General features: G+C 43.2%; 2 protein-coding genes across 2 annotated transcripts in view; both read left to right on the top strand.

Annotated features, from left to right (window-relative positions):
* The window catches only part of gatd1 (glutamine amidotransferase class 1 domain containing 1), a 9,771-nt gene extending 6,436 nt beyond the window's left edge, over nucleotides 1-3,335 (top strand). The window contains exon 7 of the mRNA XM_061222622.1: nucleotides 282-3,335. Coding sequence (XP_061078606.1) covers nucleotides 282-397 — 116 coding nt within the window. The 3' untranslated portion in view covers nucleotides 398-3,335. The remainder of the gene's footprint in view (nucleotides 1-281) is intronic.
* An 8,075-nt stretch (nucleotides 3,336-11,410) lies between these two features.
* Nucleotides 11,411-16,897, top strand: part of ddb1 (damage-specific DNA binding protein 1) — a 37,590-nt gene continuing 32,103 nt past the window's right edge. Inside the window, exons 1-2 of the mRNA XM_061221885.1 lie at nucleotides 11,411-11,548; nucleotides 15,411-15,559. Of these exons, the coding sequence (XP_061077869.1) occupies nucleotides 11,488-11,548; nucleotides 15,411-15,559 (210 nt within the window). The 5' untranslated portion in view covers nucleotides 11,411-11,487. The remainder of the gene's footprint in view (nucleotides 11,549-15,410; nucleotides 15,560-16,897) is intronic.

The following is a 16,897-nucleotide window of genomic DNA, read 5'->3' as shown; positions in this document are numbered from 1 at the left end:
AGTGAGCCTTTTTCAATGATCTGACTTTTTCATGAGTCAAGCTGGACGACAGTGGTCTTGTAACAATGTTTTAACACAAATCTTATCTATTGTACCTTTAATAATTCGAATGGCGATTCCCCATACAAGACTGAGGTCAGTGCTTGGATCGGTGTCTGAAAGCGGCCCTATAGCCGGCCTTGCAGTAATGGACGGGGGGAGTGTAAAAGCGGCCCTACAGCCGGCCCTGCAGTAGATGGGAGGACGGGGGGAGTGTGACCCGCTTCGTTTCCGCCCCGCAGCCAGCCAGGAGGACGCCGTGCACGTGGTTCTGGACCGGCACCTGATCACGGGTCAGAACCTGCAGTCCACCTCGGCCGCCGTCAACAACCTGATCCTGCTCTGCAGCGGCCGGTAATGCCGCGCCCCCGCCGGTTTAGGAGCCGCCCCTGCACTCGGCCGGCCCGCTCCGCGTCCTGAAACCGCCCGCTTGCTCCCCCACGAAACGCCGCTCTGGGTCGTACAGGGGCCTGTGTGTCCGTCATTTCTGCCCCAGTCACTAAAAATGGACTGGTTTAGCCAGAATTACCTTGTGATATACCGTACCGTTATGTGTTGAATGGATACCCTCTTTGTTGTTCGTCCTTGGCCTAGTGTTTGTGTGTTCTGCTGGGCTGCTAACCGGATGAGACGCAAGATAATGAGAAATGTGTCTAATTAAAAAGCACACGTCTTCCATTTTTAATTGTGTAAAGTGTGGAACAATGAAATGCTCCTACACACACACACACACACACACACACACAAACACACACAGACACACAGAAGACATGCATGTACTTACAGTTTTCTGGGAGCCTCATATGGGAACATTATATTTGCTCCACATAAATACTCCTGCCGGGTGTTACACTCCCAAACCTTTTAGCTTCTCAGAATGGGGCTTGCAGTGGTCAGAGTTCCCCCCCCCCCCCCCCCCCCCCTTATGTTTTTGACCCATCAAAATAATGTCATGTTGGGGAGTTAAAAAGCACAAGTTTTTGGTTCTAGGTTTTGTGATTCCCATAGCAGCTGTTACTTGCTCACTCTGTCCTGTGACAATAACTTGTGACTGTGACGCTTTTTCTTTCATTCGTCATTGTAATGCAAACAATAATGAATGACTCCATGGTAATATGCAGACAACGCCACCAAAACTTTTCTTTACTTCACTGTGTGATGTGATCGTGTTCTTAACTAAAGCTGGGTATTCACTGCAATTTTTCTAGCCAAATTTTGTGCAATTGAGGGAGAATTGATTTGAGTTTTTTCAGAACATTTGATATGAAATATTTATAGAAATAGGATGGTCTTGAAGTGTCTATCCGTAATTTTTCAGTTTTAGTGTTTTAGTTGCATCTGTGGTCACTGGTTTGCTTGCACTGGCCAGATACCAGAATTCCATTTGAAGTTAAGCTACAAGCTACTAGGTCACATGAACACTTATTTTTCATCGAAGATAATTTGGCGGTGTTGTATTTCATAGGAAGACTGCCTGCCTCCGTAAGGAGCTATTTAAGAACGCAAACACAAAAAACATTTTTTAAAAATAATTTATTATTGAGCAAAATTAACATTAAATGCTTTGTTGGAGAAAGTATGTGAATTCAGTAACTGGTGTGACCCCCTGAGCAGCAATAACCTCAGCCAAATGTTTTCTGTAACTGTTCATCAGTCCCATATATCAGCTTGGAGGAATTTAAGGCCTGCCTTACAATTCTGCTCCAACTCAGTGATGTTGGTGGACTTCCATGCATTTCTTCACATTTCTATAGGAGGTCTGGACTATGACTTTGCCATTCCAAAACATTAAATGATTTCTTCTTTAACCATTCTTTGAGAGGCTTACTTGTGTGTTTAGGTGTCTTGCTGCATGACCCATCTTTTGTTGAGCTTCAGTTCAGGAACGGATACCCAGACATTATCCTGTAATATTTGCTGGTGCAATCCAGAATTCATAGTTCCTTCGATGATGGCTAGCTGTCCTGGTCCAGAGGCAGCAAAGCAGCCCCAAACCATGATACTGCCACCGCCATGCATGTTGGAATGCCAAACATAACGCTTCTCTTTTAAACCAATAAGTTATATTTTGGACTCATGCCTCCACAGAACATTCTTCCAATAGCCTACTGGCTCATCCACGTGGTCTTTGAAAACTTTACAGGCAGAAATGTTCTTCTTGGAGAGTAGTGGCTTCCTCCTTGCCATCCTGCCATGCACACCATGTTTGTTCAGTGTTTGCCTGATGGTGGATTCATGAACACTGATATTAGCCAAAGCAAGAGAGGCCTGTAGATCCTTAGATGTTACCCTGCGGTTCTTTGTGACCTGGAATATTATACGCCTTGCTCTTGGAGTGATTTTTGCTGGACGACCACTCCTGGGGAGAGTAACAGTGGTGTTGAATTTCCTGGTGAGCATCAACAGCGTTTTCTGAGCTCCTCAGGAATCTCCTTTGATGGAGCCATGGCACACTTCTAGAATGCAGTGTGGTGACAGTGGAGACTTTTTTTCAATAAGGCAGGGACCACTTAACTCACACCTGATTGTCATCCCATTGATTGAAACTCCTGACTCCAATTACCCTTTTAAATTAACTGATAATCCCATGGGTTCACATCACATTACATTACAAAGCATTTAGCAGACACTCTTATCCAGGGCGACGTACAACAAAGTGCAGTTCAAACACAGGAAGAGGACTGTGAAGAGGACCCTAGAGGACAGTATGAGTCCTAGTGTGACCATACAGATACAATTGGGACCCTTGAAGAATACATCAACTTACAAAATAGCATACCATTGTTGGCAGCTAGAATATCCCGAGTACAACAATGCAATATCACATAATTTTTTTCCAATTTTGCTCAATAAATGAATTATAAAACAATGTTTTTGTGTTTTTTTTGTTCAACTGAGTTCACTTTATCAAGTTTTAGGACTTAGATGAAGATGTGTTCACATTTTAGATAAGATTTATGCAGATATACAGAAAAGTCACAAACTTTATAGTACCACTGTACCTCAGAGCTGAGATACGGAGACACAAATCTTCCTTACATCACTACGACATTCCTAATTGCCTGTAACGTACACCGAGTGCTCTTTTATCTCCATATCAAATTGACATGCATCACTTTGTAACCTTGTCAGTGAAATTGCATGACTTGGCACAAGGTTGAGCTTTCCTTTATTGTCTATTGCCATAATCTTGATTTTCATTAGGGCCTGATTGTATGAAATCGTTGAAAATACGTACTGTTAACCGCATATTGTAAATATATTGATGTTCACAAATAAAAACCTTGAAAAGCAAACTTAGCAATTATTCTTTTTTCACTTATTTGCATCTTTATTAGCTGTGCTGCTTTTAGCATTCCATTTGGAACATCCTGCTCTTCCAGTTACATCAAACACACCCTGAGCTTCCTATGGTGGGGACAGCAGGACTGTTGGATGTAGACTGAAGACCCACCTCTCCTGTCTAGACTGCGTCTTGTCTCATTTCCTATTCCCCACCTCCTAGCACTCCTACTGTTAGTACTTATTCAGCTGTGGTATTTTTATACTTTTAGGTTTTATTGGGGGCTTTCCTATGGGCTGTTGTGATATAATCTGTATGTGCTCTATTCATGTTATGTGATCCACTTCAATATGGGGACTAGTTCAGGTGAACAATTCCTGTAAATTCATTGACCAAAAATTGAACTACCTTTCAGTCAATGGTCTTTGAAAAAAGGTCCTTGCCTTTGAGTTGCAAATAAATGCAAGTCATTGTTTTATTTCTTCACAAGTGCAGTTTGATTTGGTTAACGTTTTAGATTTTTTTAAAATGCACAGTGCATTTTTGACCCTGCAAGCTGTTAGTGAATCAAAATATGTTAGAACTTCAGATGAATCTAATAGGTTAAGACTCTATAGTTAAGCCTCTCATCTGTTCTACTATGTCCCACTGCTGCTGTTTTTAGCCGTCAAACCATTTGACCGAAGAAGAGATGGGCTTTTTACACCAGTAAGCAGCCTGTAGCGTAATTGTTAAGGTATATGACTAGGACCCGGAATCTTAGTGGTTGAAACCCCGGTGATACACATCTGTTGGGCCCTTGATCAAGGCCCTTAACCCCACATTGCTCCAGTGGTAATAGTCTCCTGCTTCGTCAAATCAACTGTAAGTCGCTTTGGATAAACGCATCAGCCAAAGAACATGTAATGTAAGCATGTCTGTGAGTCGGGGTTACCCCTTTCATCACCCATCTAGTCTTTGAGCTAGGCACTGTGGCTGTGGGAATTTCTGAAGGAGTTTGTAAGAGCATAGGCACAGCCATGACCATGAAACTAGAGCTGGAGGATAAAGGATGAGCTGGAGCTTCCTGTAGAGTTCAGTGATGCGTGGGTCAGGGCTTTTGTTATCATGCATAAAGCAACCGTCCAAATCCGACCCAGCCTGCACAAATTAACAAACTATAAAGCCGTACAGTCAGGAACCTATTGTTAAGATCCAAATTGTCATATTCATTGAAAGGTAACTTCAAAATAGCATTTAGATTATAGTTAGATCCCTGCTTTACGAATCCTCGTTTACCTAATTGCTGCTACATCATTATCCACATTTACAATTAACATGTCACATTTTTGCCATTACGATTTTTGGAGCAACGCTATGAAAGCATATGCCAGTCCAATTTCCATTTCATTATCAGTATTAACAGACGTGCAGAGAGCGCGCACATTTAGGACCAATTAAATGGGACATAATGAATCATTCAGATTCTCATTTATTATGAAAGAGAGACACATCAAATTTGCAAAACTGCAAATAAATTAGTGCAATACTGCCATCATCCATGTCTCGGGTGCCAAAATGCTTTTTACATTGGGTGTAAAGAGTTAAACTCATTTTATTTGTGTTTACCCAGGTTCTCTTTGTCTAATATTAGATTTTGTCTACATTCAGTGGCAGGTTTCACAGAGGAGTTCTCAGGATATCAGTGCCCCTGTCACAGAGGAGGAAGGACCTAGCACTGAATTACAGGCTGGTGGACTTGAAACCAGGGGGTTTAAAAGGGACAGCTAAGATGCAGTGCATCCGGAAAGTATTCACAGCGCTTCACTTTTCCCACATTTTGTTATGTTATAGCCTTATTCCAAAATGGAATAAATTCTTTTTTTTTTTCTCACAATTCTACACACAACACCCCATAATGACAACATGAAAGAAGTTTTTTTGAAATTTTTGCTAATTTATTCAAAATAAAAAACGAAGAAATCACATAAGTATTCACAGCCTCAATACTTTGTTGATGCACCTTTGGCAGCAATTACAGCCTCAAGTCTTTTTGAATATGCTTGGCACACCTATCTTTGGGCAGTTTCGTCCATTCCTCTTTGCAGCACCTCTCAAGCTCCATCAGGTTGGATGGGGAGCGTCGGTGCACAGCCATTTTCAGATCTCTCCAGAGATGTTCAATCGGATTCAAGTCTGGGCTCTGGCTGGGCCACTCAAGGACATTCACAGAGTTGTCCTGAAGCCACTCCTTTGATATCTTGGCTGTGTGCTTAGGGTTGTTGTCCTGCTGAAAGATGAACCGTCGCTCCAGTCTAAGGTCAAGAGCGGTCTGGAGCAGGTTTTCATCCAGGATGTCTCTGTACATTGCTGCATTCATCTTTCCCTCAATCCTGACTAGTCTCCCAGTTCCTGCCGTTGAAAAACATCCCCACAGCATGATGCTGCCACCACCATGCTTCACTGTAGGGATGGTATTGGCCAGGTAATGAGTGGTGCCTGGTTTCCTCCAAACAGATTTGTGGATTGCTGCAGAGATGGTTGTCCTTCTGGAAGGTTCTCCTCTCTCCACAGAGGAATGCTGGAGCTCTGACAGAGTGACCATCGGGTTCTTGGTCACCTCCCTGACTAAGGCCCTTCTCCCCCGATTGCTCAGTTTAGACGGGCGGCCAGCTCTAGGAAGAGTCCTGGTGGTTCCGAACTTCTTCCATTTATGGATGATGGCGGCCACTGTGCTCATTGGGACCTTCAAAGCAGCAGAAATCTTTCTGTACCCTTCCCCAGATTTGTGCCTCGAGACAATCCTGTCTCGGAGGTCTACAGACAATTCCTTTGACTTCACGCTTGGTTTGTGCTCCGACATGCACTGTTAACTGTGGGACCTTATATAGACAGTTCAGTTCAGTTTATTCTTTGTCCCAAACGGGCAATTTGTTTGCAGCAGGACCACACACATACCACACAACAATAGGCATAACACAATACAGACAGACAGACAGATTCTGCACAAGAAGCATAATAAATAGTTCAGTTGTGATAAATATTGGCAGTGCATTAAAAACTGAGTCATTTAAAATCAAGATACGGTTTCAATAAATATAAGGTAGATATAAAAAGAGGTAGTGGATGGGGGTAGGGGGTCACTAAATGGACAAGGCTATCTTCTTCTATTGTGTGCATTCAGTGCTTGGATAGAAAGAGGGATAAAGGAATTTTTGTACCTCTGTTTTAAAGCAATGGGAGTGTTAAATCGTAAGCCAGATGGCAACAACATGTATTCTGTATACAGAGGATGACTTGTATCTTGATAGATATTCATGGCTTTGTTAAACACCTGCTTGTTGACATACTCAGTAAGACTATTCCACATTCACAGTTTTAGAAAGTGCATTCTTGTCTTTGATAGTGACGTTTCTATACCAGCAGATAATGGAGAACGTCAGGACAGACTCAATAAAAGCTCTATAGAACAGTGTCATCAATGTTTTATCCACCTGAAACTTAGCAAGTTTCCTGAGAGCAGAGAGTCTTTGTTGTCCTCTCTTGCACACAGAAGTGGTGTTCAAGTCGAACTTAAGCCGGTCATCAATCAAGGTGCCTAGATACTTATAACATGATACCGTATCAACATCCTGCCCCTTGATTACACTATGCACTTGAGCAGGGGGGAGGCATCTGAAGTCTATAGACATGTCCTTAGTTTTACTGATGTTAAGATGCAAAAAGGCATCTTCACACCAGGATACAAAGTCATCAATGACAGGGCCATGCTCATTCTCATGAGTATTCAAGAGACTGACAATTACAGAGTCATCTGCAAATTTTATAATGTACCTGTTGTCATGTTGGCTAAAGCAGTCATTGGTGTACAGGATGTACAATAGGGGGGAGAGGACACACCCCTGAGGTGAGCTGGTGGACGATGTTAGGGCACTGGACAGCACATTATTCACCCTCACCCTCACCCTCTGAACTCTCTGCGTAAGGAAGTCAAGTAGCCAACCAGTCAGGCTTAGATCAAAGCTAAAGTTGCTCAGTAATTTCTCAGTTAGCAGGTGGGGTTGGATGGTATTAAATGCTGAGGAGAAATCAACAAAGAGCAACCTAGCATGATTCCCACTCTTCTCCAAATGTTTGTCCAGGTGGACTCCAATTAAGCTGTAGAAACATCTCAAGGTTGATCAGTGGAAACAGGATGCACCTGAGCTCAATTTTGAGCTTCATGGCAAAGGCTGTGAATACTTATGTACATGTGATTTCTTGGTTTTTTATTTTTAATAAATTTGCAAAAATCTCAAAAAAACCTTTTTCATGTTGTTATTATACATTATACTGTGTGTAGAATTTGGAGGAAAAAAATGAATTTCATCTATTTTGGAATAAGGCTGTAACATAACAAAATGTGGAAAAAGTGAAGCGCTGTGAATACTTTCCGGATGCACTGTATAGCTAGATATAGACTCACGAGCACTTTATTAGGAACATTTTTACTTTATTACACCTACTTATTCATGCAATTATCTAATCAGCCAATTGTGTGGCAGCAGTGCAATGCATACAATCTTGTAGATACGATTCAAGAGCTTCAGTTAATGTTTACATCAACCATCAGAATGGGGAAAATATGTGATCTAAGTGACTGTGGAATGATTGTTGGTGGCAGACAGGGTGGTTTGAGTATCTGAGAAACTGCTGATCTCCAAGGATTTTCATGCACGCTAGTCTCTAGAGTTCGCAAAGAATGGTGCAACGAACAAAAGACAATCCAGTGAGCTTCAGTTCTGCAGACAGAAATGCCTTGTTAATGAGAGACGTCAGAGAAGAATGGCCAGACTGGTCAAAGCTGACAGTAATGCAAATAAACACACATTACAACAGTGGTATGCAGAACATGCAACACATCATAACTCTAAAGTGGATAGGCTACAGTAGTCTAAAAAATAAGTCATAAATACCTAATAAAGTGTATATTACTCAATATTATTTATATATTTATAATTATGGGAGGGAGAGATTTGGAGTTCTAGAGGTAAAGAATAAAGGAAAGCAGAGTCCAGTAAAGTTGAAATTGTACTTCCCTCTAGGGTCTTTCAGCGCACTTATCCCTGGTTATGGGTATGCACTTTGCACTTTGTTGTACGTCGCTCTGGATAAGAGTGTCTGCCAAATGCCATTAATGTAATGTAATGTAATGTAAAGTCGGAGGAGGAGAGGCAGAAATAGAAAGGCTTATTCGGGAGAGGAGGCAGCTTAAAAAATGCTGGAGGCAAGCAGGCGATGAAGAGATGAGGGTATTAACGTGCTGCAGGCTGAGTGAGGAGTAGGTTGAAGAGTGCAGAGGTCTTCAGGAAAGGGAGGAATAAGAAGTTACAAATCTGGGCAGCATTTTTAAGGACACATTTAAATTCACAAAACTTTATTTTAGCAAGAAATGCAGAAATTGTAGAAATGCAAGAGCTCCATAGAGTCCATACAGATAGCAAAAGGGCTGAGGAAGTGGTACTGCCAGCAGAAAGTACACTAGTATGATTTGGCACCAAATTCAGGCAGGCAAGAAAGAGGAAAGGGATCTTCGTGTGGTGATATCCCATTTTGTTTTAGTACAGGTGGCTATACAATGTCATGGCAGCATGGAAGAAGTACTCTGATTTGGTTGCTGAGGCGAGGGAGTGCGGGTGGCAAGCGTATGTGAGACCTGTAGAAGTAGGCGCTAGCGTATGCGAGACCTGTAGAAGTAGGCGCTAGCATATGCGAGACCTGTAGAAGTAGGCGCTAGCGTATGTGAGACCTGTAGAAGTAGGCGCTAGAGGGTTTGTGGCTAAGTCAGCGACATCGCTCCTTTTGGAATTTGATGTTTGCAATTGGTCTTCAGGAAAGCAGTTAAAGAGCTATCCAAAGCAGCTGAAAGAACAAGTCAGTGGTTGTAGATTAAGAGAGGGCAGGCTAGTTGGGTGTTGATGGCTAGCAGGTAAGGCTAGTGATTATATGGAGATCCATATGGGATCATTGGCACCAAGCATGTACTCGCAGTAACAGTGGGGTTATCACAAGCTTAGTGACCGGGGAGGTCTGTGTGGTGCTGTTGTTGTGTGCATAGGGTACACTGGTGGTAAGTGAAGAGTACTGATGGGGGTATAGAGGGTGGTGGGTCTGATGCTGGACTTCACTGCCTTCTGGAGGTGTCGTGGGCTCAATGAAACACCTGTGAAGGAAGGTGCCTCACAGCAAGGAGGTCCTGGGTTCGAATCCCGTTTGGCCGGGGCCTCTCTGTGTGGAGTTTGCATGTTCTCCCAGTGTCGTGTGGGTTTTCTCCGGGTACTCCAGTTTCCTCCCACAGTCCAAAGACGTGCAGATTAGGTGGATTGGAGAGTCTAAATTGCCTGTGGGTATGAGTGTGTGAGTGAATGGTGTGTGTGCCCTGCGATGGACTGGTGACCTGTCCAGGGTGTATTCTTGCCTTTCACCCAATGTATGCTGGGATAGGCTCCAGCCCCCCTGCGACCCTGTTCAGGATAAGCAGGTTAAGATAATGGATGGATGGATGGATAATATTGTTGTTTGTTGCCTGGTTATTTGGTTAGTAGGAACCATGCTAGTTCTGAGCTGGGCCTTTATGTACTTAATTATAAGCACAGGGAAATTAACATCAGAACATCAATGTAAAATTGTGTAAAAATCTGAAACCATTCATTGTGACAAACATGCAATAAATAGAGGACATCAGGGAGAGGGGGCAAAAGTGAATAGTTACTGAAGCTTTTCCGCTTTTCACCGAATACTGACAGAAAGAGGTTTTACAGAGTAGCAGAAAAATAAATAAACAGCAAAAAACCTAGCTTAATCCCCCAAAATAGCTAGCACATGAGGGGGAAAACTCCCAAATGAGAAGAAATCTTGGGTCGAAACCAACTATGGAGGGGGAGCCCATCCATCACTGGTTCATACGAGAAAATAAGGGACCATTCTCAACAAATTAAAAAGAGGTTCAGCAGGTTAAATGGTAAATGGTTGGCATTTACATAGCGCCTTTATCCAAAGCACTGTACAATTGATGCTTCTCCTTCGCCCATTGATACACTCACTCACACCAACGGCAACTGGCTGCCATGCAAGGCGTTAACCAATTGAAGTGGTAAGCTAGCTGGAAAAAGTTGAATTGAAATGTGCAGTTTAGAGGGGCAAGGTGATGTCTCTGGGGCTCCAGACTATGTCACGGTTTGGGCATGAGCCAGGGAAGGGACAGGGCTGCAGTGATCCCACAAACTTAGGGCGAGGAACCAGGTTGGGGTGGTGCATGAGCTCAGTGAGTGAGATCCCCTAACCCATCTAACCCATCAAACATTATACTACACTGCTACCCTATACAAACACGCCTGCAGAACAGATCCATCTGCACAACAAACAAAGATATAGCACATTTTACTTGGATTGGGTACATTTATGATTGTTAATATTCAAGACGAAATTGCATTTTCTGCATATACAAGTAATGTTCATAACATTCAGTGAAATTGAGTAATGAAACAATTCATAGCACGGTGAAGAGGTCTAATCACTTTGACTTTGGTGGTTTGAATTAGGTGGTTAGAATATCTCAGAAACTGCTGATCTCCTGGGATTTTCACACACAACAATCTCTTGCGTTTGCAGAGAATTGGCTAACTAGCTTGCTGGCTACTTCTCAGCTAGCAGTTTGATAGCCTTGCTAGCTAGCTATCCACAAATACCTGCAGATACTGTGGCCCTCCAGGACTGGAGTTTGACACCGCTGATTTAGACTATTGGCCTTGGTCCTGTTTGTGTACTACCAACAATGGGTAGCCTGCAAATGCGTTAATGACATGTTACCCACGTTAGCCAATCAGAGGAAAAACATTTCTGAGGCCGTTTCCCTTCAAGTTATATTACAGTTCAATGGGGCGACCTCATATCAAATGGTCAAACTAATAGCTAAGAACTAATGGCCCCTTGTTCTTAGTTCTTTGCTAAAACCTTGCAGGATGGTAAACACCCTGGCCTCTGCACTCATTATTTCCCGGAAGAGCAATGTGGCCTCCACCCGGTAGGTGGCAGTAAATCAATACGGTAGACTGTAGATTTTCAGTCGTTTGTATGTCTATGGTTCACCATACTCAAGGCGGAATATTATTTTGTTCGCAGGTGTTCGTGTTTTCTTGCTGAACGCCATGTCTTATAATTACGTGGTCACCGCACAGAAGCCGACGGCCGTCAATGCCTGCATTACCGGTAGCTCACCTCAAATATTGTATTATTTTTTACAGCGAGGTGCTGGCAGGGATGTGTTTTGACTAGCCTAGCTAGCGACATCGAGCTAGCTGGCTATGCACCAGCGCGCGTAGCTGAAGCCAACGTCAGGTTCAGACGGAGGCCTGGTGTTTTGTATTGTCGCTCCGTTTTGCGTCTTTTTTGCTTACGGATGTCTTTAGTCAGCTGTAACTCTTTACTGACAGTCTATACACACTAATTTATGGTTGGGTCAATTGATACATGTCACGGAGTGTTAATTTGTGTGTGGTGCATGATTAGTTAGCAGCTAGTAAACTAGCTGGCAGTAGGCTATGCATTGCCATAATCGTAGTCGTTTGCTAGAAAACGTCAGATGGCTCCTGTTATGTGCTAAGCAGATAATTAGCTTGATCGTATTTATGTTGTTGCCTTGTGTAACTAGCTATCTGTCTTGGTTCGAATGCAATTAGGTGATTACACAAAATGTGGTTAACCTCTGCTAGCAAGTTTGTTAGCTTGCCAACTGACTACTGCGCACGAACTAACTTAGGTAGCTAATGTTACACTTGGCGAACGAAGTGATTTATTTTTAATGAATGTGAATCAATATGACTTTTCATGCAACGTTATAATTGCAGCTAGAACAATATTCACACATCAGAACAAACTGCCTAGCAATCTTAGGAGTAACGTAATTGGTAATGAGCCAGTTTAGTTATTTTATTGCGGACCTGACCTAGCTACCTTGTGAGTGAATGTGTGTTTGGAGAAGGCAAAACACTTCCAACCAATACAGCTTAGATTAAACACTGCACCGCTTTGTGAAATCATTAATTGATGATTTGTGGACAGACAATGTGCTGTGCGTATTTGTGTGGCAGTCCAAAATTACTCCTTGAAATATCACCGCTTGACTTGCGTCAGCAGTCGTAGTTTCATATTCAAGTGGAGCACCTGCAGACCCGGCGCAGGATTATTTTATTTTATTCTTCTAACAAAGTATTGTTTCCTCTTGTGACTCGCTTGGTCGCACGAGTACCCACACTGGCTTTCAAAATGTCCAGGGTGGCCACTTGGTTGCTGTTATTAGTCCAGCCCCCGCCCACCTGGGTCAAACTCTAACCTGGCAACACAGCGTATCTGCAGCCTTGGAGCCGCAGCGGGAGACCCACAGCCAGAGGACCCACCAAGAGTCAATGGTCACGTCTAAGCAACAGGAGTACTCCTGACTTGCTAGCCGCGTGGACGTGTACTGGACACTCGTAGCAAAGAGCCTAGAAGAGAGAAATAGGGCAAGGTTCCAGCAAAATGAATGGAAGTTGATGTCAACAAGATCGTACTGTGATGACGTTGCTAAATGTCAGAGCTCAATGCTGCGCTCGACTTCATTATTCGACCCTTTCACTGCTTCAGCTGCTTTTCGTAGCCTAAGTTACATTCATTGTTATATGAAAGTCAACAGGAGTTTAGCGCCCAATGTTTATTCATTCTAGCACAATGCATATTGGCAACCTAATTCGCAACATTAGCTCTGACGTGATAAAAGGAGTAGTTGGAAGACGTGGGAAACTAATGTTACTGATGCACGGTTGTGGGGGGGTGTTGGAGGTGACAGGGAGGAGTTGGACGTGTCTTCCGTTTGCCGTCAGACCCCTCTCGGACCCACGGCGAGAGGACCCTTGTTCCTCGATGAAACGTTAGATAGCAGTGTAACATGAGTTGTGTTTCTCATGCCAATAAAGCCATTTCAATTTAATAAATGCCAACTAATATACACATTCTCACACTCACTGAGCACCTAGTATGCCTCAGAAAGCTGAGGCTGCGTTGGGCACAGGCTCACCAAAACCGACAGGTGAAGATGGAAAAACATAGCCAGGTCGATTTCTGCTGAGGCATACAGAATTGGGCGCCAACAGCATGAATCCATGGACCTTACCAGCCTTGTGTCAACAGTCCAGGCTGGTGGTCTGATGGTGTGGGGAATGTTTTCTTGGCACACCCGTTAATGCCAATCAGTCATTGCTTGAATGCCACAGCCTATTTGATTATTGTTGCTGACCATGCACATCTCTTCATGGCCACAATGTACCCATCTTCTAATGGCTACTTCCAGCATGATAATGCACCATGTCACAAAGCAAAAGTAATCTCAAACTGGTTTCATGAACATGACAATGTTGTTCTTCAATGGCCTTCCCAGTCACCGGATCTGAATCCAATAGAACACCTGTGTGATGGGGTAGAACGGGAGATTCACAGCATGAATGTGTTGTCAACATGGAACAGAATCTCAAAGGAATGTTTTCAACATCTTGTGGAATTGATCGCACAAAGAATTGAGGCTTTTTTGAGGGCAAAGGGAGGCCCTACCCTGTATTAGTACTGTTCCTAATAAAGTGCTCAGTCAGTGTGTGTATGTATATAGCATTGCAGAACATGGATGTTGTTTTCTCTTAACCATTTCTGGATTTTGATATATGTTTGGAGTCCTTGTCCTGCTGGACAATCTACCAATGATTAAGTCTCAGCTTTATTCAGAGTCATTAACATTAATCAGAGAGATTAACTAAATTAATCACAGCTGTTTCGATGGAAAATTTACACAGCGTTTGCATGTGACACTTGCCTGTTTTCTCTAGGCAACAATAAAACAAATGTGCATAATTTTTTGTATTATTCAGTCATTTAAATGCATTTTAAAACTTTTTTTCCTTAGCCTAAATTTGCTCACTATGAAAGTTCACCCGAACTATCAATTAGCTATGACGTGCCCCAACTTTCCTGTAGGCCAGTGGTGCAAACTGTGGGTCACGAGTTTATAGGGGACAGATAAGGGGGGTGGTTATTCTCGTGTGACATACTCCGAAGAGAACATTCTCAACTGGTTGAAAACAGGATGATACATTTTAAATGCATACTTTTCCAAAACTAAAGAACAGAGATTTTTAATACTTTCATCGTGTGTCAACAATGCCCTTTTGTGCAAATTGCATATACAAACCTAGAAAGTGTGACCAACAACCACGTTACTCCTTTAAGCTATTGATTGGCTAAAGACTCCACACACCTTGTTTTTAATTGACAGCTGATTGTAAGGAATTTTGACACCCCTGCTCCCGCTAATGCCTCAGCTCCTCACCATGGCAAGGCCCACCTTCCCATTAGACTAACATTGCTGCTGTTCTCCTCCGTAGTGTATTCACGTTAGCTAGTGAACACGATAATACCCGGTAATACCAATACTTTTCAGTTTTCTATGGTGTTAAAATAACCTTAATGTTCACTGTGAGTATCATGGCTAATATGAAGATTGAATAACAAGTTGTCTAATGGCAAGCTTCAAAGTTGCATTTGTGCAGTTAGTTTTGTCTTTCTGTGCGTGGAAATGTTTCTTGTGTAATTCTTATGGTCTACTCTTTATTTGCAGAGGCCACAGTTGCAGCAGAGTGTGGTTTTGAGACGGTGCTCTGTCTGACTGCGCTGTAGCCGTTAGCATTAGCACGGCTTTGATTCAGTGCTCTGTCTGACTGCGTTGTAGCCGTTAGCATTAGTATGTCTTTGATTCGGTGCTCTGTCTGACTGCGTAGAAGCCGTTAGCGTTAGCACGGCTTTGATTCGGTGCTCTGTCTGATTGTGTCGTAGCCGTTAGCATTAGCACGGCTTTGATTCGGTGCTCTGTCTGACTATGTCATAGCTGTTAGCATTAGCTCTGTCTGACTGTGTCGTAGCCGTTAGCACGGCTTTGATTCGGTGCTCTGTCTGACTATGTCATAGCCGTTAGCATTAGCTCTGTCTGACTGTGTCGTAGCCGTTAGCGTTAGCACAATGTCGCTAATGTGGGCTTTCCCCTTTGCCGCAGGCCACTTCACCTCCGCGGAGGACCTTAACCTCCTCATCGCCAAGAACACCAGGCTGGAGATCTACGTGGTGACAGCCGAGGGACTGCGGCCGGTGAAGGAGGTGGGGATGTACGGCAAGATCGCTGTCATGGAGCTCTTCAGGCCCAAGGTGAGGCTGCTGGCCATGGCCCAGGAGCCAGAAGGCGGGGTCCTATCGGGGCAGGGGTCAGAAGCCCGGGTCCCGGAGAACCGCAGGGCGTGCCGGCTCTTGTTTTTGGATAGCGCTGTTGAGAAGGTTGTGGGTTCGAATCCCAGCCCAGGCCTTCCTGTGTGGAGTTTGCATGTCCTCCCCGTGTCTGTGTGGGTTACTCCGGTTTCCTTCCACAGTACAAAGGCGGGTTATGCTACCTGGAGAGGCATTAACAGGGCGTTGCTGCAATAGAACATGCGTGCTCAGTCAACTTTCCTTGTATAAATAAGGTGAAATAAATAAAATAAAAGTTTACACCTTAAAATCAGCGACCCTTTCTGACCCAAGAAACGAGGTTAGGCGATTGAACTGCTTTCGTTGATCTAGTGCCGAGCAGCTACAAAAGCTAGCTCGCCCTGCGCCTCATGTGTTCTGTTTAATAATCTAGTAAGCAAGTTGAGAGATTTTATCATGCTTTTTTTTCGTCTGTGAATGTGGGAACTTTGCTGCAGTTTGTGCAGTAAAGTAAAACAGGGAGACGCATTATATGGGCTTCACGACTGGTCAGTTTTTGGTTTTGACATCAGCCTCAGGATTCCCCCTATTGAGTTTTTCAGATGGTTTTGTTGCCTCTGAAAAATGTAACAGGCCGCAATGCGTCCCACCAAAAGGCTGAGCAATGCAAAAAAAGACAGCAAGCATGAGTTTCTGTTTCATTGTCCTCACTGGTCACATGCAACAACCAACATAGTCAATTTGATGTATTAATAATAAAATAATTTCATTTTTCTTTTTGCATCACTCAACCTTTTGGTCGAACACATCGCAGTATGTTAAGAATGGGTATAACCAAAGCATCTACGAAATGCAATATGGAAATTCTGAGACTGGTATCCATCCAAAATTTGACCAGTCAAACATAGTTTGTTGTCTCATGCTTGCTTTGACAAAATTAAGGACATTTTGCTGTTGTACCTTGCCTCCAAAATTTTGCTATTGGTGGAACTGCGTTTGAATGTTGTTCATGGACTAAGGGTGGGTACGGGTATCAGAGCTGATCAAACAACTACAGTAATTTCATTTTATAACACTTTTTTTTTTCTGTAATAAGATTTAGGTACTACATTTTGTCCAGAAAAGAATGGGAAAGGCCTGGTGAAAGACTGTGAATAAAGGCGCCAACGCCAAGACAATTGGTTCTGGTTTTGTGACTGCAAAGCTGTGACATTCTGCCATGATACAATATCGGGCGATTGGCACACTGGGCACGGGAGTTTGCATCTGGCCTAATTTTTCTCCCCATGGTCTCATATGTCT

Source organism: Conger conger, chromosome 15 (genome assembly GCF_963514075.1).
Source record: "Conger conger chromosome 15, fConCon1.1, whole genome shotgun sequence".
Taxonomy (NCBI): Eukaryota; Metazoa; Chordata; class Actinopteri; order Anguilliformes; family Congridae; genus Conger; species Conger conger.
Note: the sequence above shows the minus strand (reverse complement) of the source record. Positions and strands in the feature narration are given on the sequence as shown.